Source organism: Mandrillus leucophaeus, unplaced genomic scaffold (assembly GCF_000951045.1).
Source record: "Mandrillus leucophaeus isolate KB7577 unplaced genomic scaffold, Mleu.le_1.0 Scaffold809, whole genome shotgun sequence".
NCBI lineage: Eukaryota > Metazoa > Chordata > Mammalia > Primates > Cercopithecidae > Mandrillus > Mandrillus leucophaeus.
The window spans coordinates 1,448,228-1,455,384 of record NW_012108797.1 but is presented as its reverse complement, the minus strand read 5'-3'; the positions used below and the strand labels follow the sequence as shown (position 1 = coordinate 1,455,384).

The 7,157-nt window shown below is 43.9% G+C and overlaps 1 protein-coding gene across 1 annotated transcript; it reads right to left on the bottom strand.

The window, feature by feature from the left end:
- Nucleotides 1-264: 264 nt before the first annotated feature.
- On the bottom strand, nt 265-3,371 carry TMSB15A (thymosin beta 15a). Its single transcript, XM_011967758.1, has 3 exons — nt 3,259-3,371; nt 1,646-1,762; nt 265-707 (listed from the first exon to the last, which is right to left on the bottom strand). The coding sequence occupies exons 2-3, from the start codon at nt 1,743-1,745 to the stop codon at nt 670-672; spliced, it is 138 nt and encodes a 45-aa protein (XP_011823148.1). The 5' UTR covers nt 1,746-1,762; nt 3,259-3,371; the 3' UTR covers nt 265-669.
- Between the last annotated feature and the right edge of the window lie 3,786 nt (nt 3,372-7,157).

The window sequence follows — 7,157 nt, the reverse complement described above, 5'->3', positions numbered from 1 at the left end:
ATTTCTTCATTCTGAGATAAGGGGGTTAGTCCACATGATCTCCCTTCCCAAGGTTCTCTAACTCTGTGATTCCAACTCTAAAGAAAAAGCACCAAGCATCCCCAAGTCAGGACCCACTAGACCTGGAGAGAAGTGAACATTTCCCACGTGAATAATCTGCTAAAAGAGTTTTCCTTCAACCATTCTGTTTGGCTGAAAAGTATATCCATGTGTACTTTTCATTCCACAGAAGACCACCAAGAGTCAACCACAGGAGTCTCAAGATAATGATTATATTGGTTACTTTATTACTACATTAGAAATGCAAATAAACTGTGAAAAGCTGCAAAAACACGCAACTTCATGGAGATTATGAAGCAATGGAAGCACCCATCATAGCAGTTTAAAACACGCTTATGCAGTATAGGATGCAAGAACTACATACACAAAGGACATCGATGGTGAGATTATTGACAGCATCTGCCATCCAGAACATATGCACCAATGGTAAGTTTAAAAATGAATTTAAGGAAACACTGGCTACCTCTGACTTCTTAGCCAGGGAACATAGGTGAGAAGACATCAGAAGATGCCTAAAATCTCTACAAACACATGGGTTTACAAAAAACAAGTCTAAAACCAAGACTCTCAGGTAATGCTGAAATCTGCTGTTGGGAGGCGATCCCCATTTTACGATGTTTGAACACACTCTTTCTCCTGCTGGATAGCTGGAAAGACAAACACAAAAATCATTAACCGCATTTACCTAAGATTAAGTTCAGTTTCTTTCAAAAGAGCTCCTTGCTAAGTCATTGAAGTCTGCATACATGCCTTAAATTTAGAATGCCAAGGCATTAACCACAAATCCTCACATTAGGGTGTGCGCATGTATGTGCGTATGTTAACTACTGGAATATTCATTAGAATCTATAACTGTGGAGGATTTTTTTCCCATTTGAGAGACAGAAATGTGCCATTGCCATTTTTTCATAGATGATTCATGACTGAGCTATGAAGCAATTTCTTCAGATTTATCTATCTGTATACAACTAGGAAGTTATACCTTTTCAGACAATTTTGACTAACTTTGGAACTCTCAAAGCTAACAAGACAAAAAGTTCCCCTCAACTTTTGCAAAGACACTTGGAGTTTCTCCACCAGGCTGTATTTCTGGAGGGCAAAACTGATCACTTATCCCTTGAGTCTACAAGCCCTAAGTGCACCCAAGATCTAAACTTGTTCATTATCTTTATCTCATCATCAGAGAGAGAAGGCCAAAACTGCAAAGTTTGCATGGACCTTTAGGTATAAGACCACTGACCCAAACTGATGGATGCAGGAAAATGTCTAATAAGCATAAAGTGAACAAAACTAAGATTTTTCTAGTGCTAAATCCAATATTCCAAGATTGATTTTTAAGTTGGTTTTTAGTAATTTTCCAACAAGAAACTAGTTTCCCCCTATTCCTATTAAGTCTTATGTGAGAACTACTTATATAACCCAAGTAGGAAGACGACTATTTGATGTTTTTAACTGTAACATTAAATACCATGGTACTCTAATTATTGCTTACTTTGTGGCAAAAATTCACTAGAAGTTACGTTTATTTACTGAGCCTATTAGCTTTCTCTATTGTTTGTTTCCACTAGAACCCCCCAAGACTTACTTTCCTTTGAGGGAAGAGTATTTTTTTCTTCAGTATTAGTTTTCTTCAGTTTTGACCTGTCAAACTTCTCCACTTCCGACAAGTCTGGCTTATCACTCATCTTGACTAGAAGATAGCCTGAAAAGAAAAAACATTTTTAAGAAAATTTACCTGGCAGAACTATCTTCGAACTAAAGGGTCACAAGCAAAAATTTTCACATTTCATATCAATGTATATTCTACCTGCTCATTTTCAACAGGAAAACAGCAACAGATCTTAGAAAACTAATATTTTTGTTAGAAAAATTTTAACTCCACATCATTACCCCGTTTTTGATAGGCAGTAAATGCCATTGGATCAGAATGCACCAGAAACTAAGATGCTCCAGAAACCCAAAGCCAATATGTCTGACTCTTAAAATCACAGCAAGGGTAAAATGGAGGTGATAGAAGCACAAGAGCAGACCGGGACAGAAGAAAAAATAAAGACTGGCTTTAACCAGTTAATGATTTTGTAACAGGAAAGAGCACTATTCGAGCATCTCCACTTTTTTTAAAAATACGTTTGTTTTTTGGCATTTTTTTTTTTTTAGGAGATGGGGAGCAGCACACACACACACACACACACACACACACCCACAGAGTGGCATAAGTTGTACTGATTTCTATCTATTTTAAATGCCCAAAGACGACAGTACATTAAGGCATTACAATACACGTCTCATAATAGCTCTTTGTGGCATTGGTTTATAAACGTTGTAAGAAGGGACAGCTAACTAGGATCAGACCCAGGACTTCAGCAGAATGGGATAAACCAAATGCAAGTAAGTCTTCTTTCACCATGTTTTCTCTGCAAGGAGATGAGGTTCAGAAGTGCATGGCTGTGGACCTGACGAAATGCCTGGTGCCCTGTGAGCGTCCCGAGTTTGTCCAGAAGAGACAATAGGATATTCCAGAAATCGGAGGGCAGAGCTCTCTTGCGCGAGCTCAGCCCCACCCTCGTGGAGTAGGATACTATCACTAGTGCTTGGAGTAGAATGGAGAGGCCCCCAAGCAGCCAGAAGTGCCGAACATGCCTCCATTCCGTCAAGTTTACCCTAAGACCCTCCTCTGCCAAGCGATCAGACGCCAAGCTCGGAGCTGGGAAATTGGAACTAACAAATAAATAATAGCAGGGCCGGGCTCATAGGCCAGTCGGTCAAGAGCAGTTTGCATACTTTTTCAAATAACTATTAGCGTTGTCTGGCGCCCAGCCTAATGGCCACGGGAGGGGAAGGAACGAGGACCCAGCCCCAGAGGGCCCATTCCGGACGGCCCTCAAATTCATCCTCTAAGCCTCCGACCTGCAGCTACTGTGGACGGGCCCCTTTAAGGGTCCGCGCCCCGCGACTCCCAACCCCGGGGCCTTGTTTCCAGGGACCAGCCCCCGGGAGGGCTCGGCTTCGCGCGCAGAAGGCGGCGCCCTGGGAAGACAAAGGCGCGGACTTGCTCGGCCGGGCGGCGGTGCAGACGCGAAGCGCCAGCCCCAACTCCGACTCCTCTGGTTCCCGAAGGCGCAGCATCCCCCGCCTCGCAACCCCGACGCCTTCCCATCCCCATGGTCCTCTGGCTTCTGTGAGGCCGCAGGTCCTCACCTGAAGGCTTGAAGACTAGTGAAAGGCTGTCCGTGGGGCTGAGACACAGGCTTGCTCCGGACCAGGTTAGCGTTCCCGCGCAGAGCCCTGCAGTGCTAAGCCCTGTAACAGGCCCCGCCCCAGCCCTCTCTGATTGGGCAAAGGTTTCCGGGCTCGCCCCCTTCCCCTCCTCCGCTAGAGCGTCCAGAGCCTGCGTCCTCCCTCTCCTCCAGGATCAGGGGCTTGGTGAAGTCAGAGTCGACCCCGCCTCCCCAGACCCCACCTCCCAGACTTCTTCCACTGCTTTAGTCCTGAGGGTCCACATTCCCTTCATCCCGAGTACTCTCACTCCTTCACAATAACAGAGGCCTCTGCAATAAGCAGACACATCTTGCCCAGTGAGCTTAGAACATCTGGAACTCCGAGGTCCAGGCTGAATGACCGGTATTTAGGCTCTCTCGGCTTTTTATAACCATTGGGGCCTAAGGACGCTATGAAAACCTAACAGTAGGTTGGAAGTGGGTCTCGGTGTTGTCTACTCTAATCCTTGGCCACGTCGTGGAGTAGGGGTGCTCATGGTGAGGGTGGGTGGTTCAGGGCCATTCACCCCTACAACTGGACATTTCTGTGACAGTAGTGCTCTCCTATGAAATGTAAAAGTCACATTTGCAACTTTCTCGGCCACTGAACACGATAGCAGTTTATAATAATCACAGAACAACTGAGGCTATTCACCTTTATATCCCTAATCCCTAGCACTTTGGCCCACAAGACACATTGGTTGTGGAGATGTCTATAGACTGAAGTAATAAATACGTGATGGGGGGAAGTTTGGGGCAATAGCACCACCCAGTGTCTGTTGGAAGAGAAAATTGAGGATCCGGTATTTACTTGAAAGGACTAAACGTTCAAGATCATTTTCTGGATACTCACCCAGAACCTTAGAGCGTTGAGGTAAGATGGAGATAGAACTATGTCTTTAGCTTGCACCCCATGTATGGTGGTATAGATCTATATAGATTAAAAATCACTCTTTCTGCAAGGATTTCTCAAGCCTTCCCCACCTTACTTCATTCCCTTTTCTTTGCTTTTGTAGCACTTTGTGTTAATTTGAGAATTGTGTATGTTTGTTGGAAAAACTTTTAAAACAGAGAGATTTACTCATTCAACAACTAATATTCATTGAGTACCTACAATGTCCCTGGCATTAAATGTAATAAACACCAGTGTTTTCACTACACAGATTTCAATGTTGTTAACATTTAGGTATACTTACTTTGTCTTTCTTTTAAGGACTAAAAGTGTTACAGAAAAAATTGAGGTTTCCTTGACCTTCACTTCATTTCCATTTCCCCTCCCACTTCCCCAGGGGTAGTCCCATCCTGAATGTGATGTGTAGCTTTCAGCCTATTTTTCTGTCATTACAGATCAATGTGATTTCTGTTTCCTGGAGCAAAATGAAGCATTGTTTGAACCAGTGATCCAAGTCTAAGACCACACTCCTCACTTCACTTGGGGTTGACAGGAAGCTCCAGACAGTCACCCCTCCATAGCCCAAACCTCAAAATCCTGCCACCCTGATCTGCCTTGAATCATTACAACTCATCTAATGATGACATTTATCTCCATTTGTGCCAGCTACCCCAAGACACCCTTCAACTCCTACATTCTAACCACCATAAGGTTGTGTCCACATCCCCTCTTTATTTCACTTTTCTCACTGCTCCTCTACTAATAAAACACAGTGCACCCTCGGTAATTCCTCCGTATTTTAAGCCTCTTCTCTGAATTTCCCCTTCCATGGGGATTCTAGATCTCCTGAAGCCCACTCATGAGGAGCATATGAATTTTCACTCCTACCACCACTGTACCACAGATCCTAAAGCTGATATAAGTGACTTTGCTGCTTCTCGTTGCTGCCTTTAGATAGCAATCCCCCTTTCACCTCCCTAAAAACTTCCAACTTTTGACAACTCATGTCATTGACTAGCCTTTGTTGTTTTCATATAACAAATTTCAACTGTTCCCCTCCGGGCACGATGACTCACGCCTGTAATCCCAGCACTTTGGGAGGCCGAGGCAGGCGGATTCACGAGGTCAGGAGATCGAGACCATCCTGGCTAACACGGTGAAACCCCATCTCTACTAAAAATACCAAAGAAAAAAATAATTAGCCGGGCGTAGTGGCGGGCGCCTATAGTCCCAGCTACTCAGGAGGCTGAGGCAGGAGAATGGCGTGAACCTGTAGGAGGCAGAGCTTGCAGTAAGCTGAGATCACGCCACTGCACTCCAGCCTGGGCGACAGAGCGAGACTTCATCTCAAAAAAAAAAGAAAAGAAAAAAAATTTCAACTGTTCCCCACTCATTTCTCAAAACTTTTAACTCCTACAACACAGTCATTCTCAAAGGTAGTTGTCCTGCTTTAATTCTTGGTAAGTTCAAGAATGATAATTCTGACAAACTGGCCTTTTCAGTTCCTTGAACATTTCTCCCCCATAACATTGCCCTCAACTCCACCTCAGTTACACAGCCATAGTCTAGCCCTTGTCACTATAATTATGGGAACCCCTCCATAATCTCAATTTCAAACATCCCTCTTTCTGACCATACCCTCCTCTCTTTTCACCTAACTCATTTGGGACCCTACTTTCTTTCAGCCTCACCAGAATCTCCAATGCATTGATCTTACCAGATTTTCACTATCTTTTCTTCCCTTTATTGTATTCTCTCCCCTCCTTCCCTAGCTCAAATGCCATGTTCAGTCTTTACAATTACTTATCTACATATACCCTCCACTGTCCTGCCTTTTCACTTTGTATTGTTTCATAGGAAAAATAACAACCCTGGTTAAGTACACTTCAACAAGCCTGAGCCTACAAAGAGAAATCTGGCCAAAGGAAAATATATAACTACATGATTCATTTCAATTTAAATTCATGACCGTTAACTTAAATGAGACTCTTAATAGGCACTCATTCTTTAAATCTCCTGGCCCTTAACTTTCTGACCATTTTAACTTACTACTTCATAGCTTCTCTCCCATCAAACTCTCTATACCACCTCTCCATCCCACCTCTTCTCTTGCTTTCTATTTGTACTAGAAAAGTGTAGCCCTCAGAAGAACACTTCCACACACCCTGTATTAGTCAGGGTTCTCTAGAGGGACAGAACTAAAAGGATATATGTGTATGAAAGGGAGTTTATTAAAGAGAATTGGCCCACATGATCACAAAGTGAAGTCCCACAATAGGCCATCGGCAAGCTGAGGAGCAAGGAAACCAGTAGTGACTCAGTCTGAGTCCCAAAACCTCAAAAGTAGGGAAGCCAACAGTTCAGCCTTCAGCCTGTGGCCGAAGGTCCGAGAGCCCCTGGCAAACCGCTAGTGTAAGTCCAAGAGTCCGAAAGCCGAAGAACTTGGGGTCTGATATTAGAGGGCAGGAAGCATCTAGCAAGGGAGAAAGATGAAGGCCACAGACTCAGCTGTCTGCTCATTCCACTTTCTGCCTGCTTTTTCTAGCCACGCTGACAGCCAATTGGATAGTGCCCACCCAGATTGAGGGTGGGTCTGCCTCTCCCAGTCCACTGACTCAAACATTAATCGCCTCTGGTAACACCCTCACAGACACACCCAGAAACAATATTTTGCATCCTTCAATCCAATCAAGTTGGCACTTAATATTAACCATCACAGACCCCTACCACCATATCATTTCACCTACCTGCACCTGCCTATATATATATGATTTTCCTGTTGATATCATACATGAAATTTCCAGACTCCTGTCTAAAAGTTCCCCTCCTTTCCCACTAGATCTCTTTCTCTCAAACCAATTCAATGACGTTGCTACCATCTTTCTCTCCCTTATCGCTAGCATCATCAATATTGTACTCTCTACTGTATAGTTTCTCTCAGGATACAA

Bases quoted from the DNA above. Each gene is read 5' to 3' on its own strand.
- TMSB15A (XM_011967758.1), bottom strand. From the start codon at position 1,745: ATGAGTGATAAGCCAGACTTGTCGGAAGTGGAGAAGTTTGACAGGTCA. The intron at 708-1,645 runs GTAAGTCTTGGG...TTGTCTTTCCAG, and splicing joins TACTCTTCCCTCAAAGGAAA to CTATCCAGCAGGAGAAAGAG.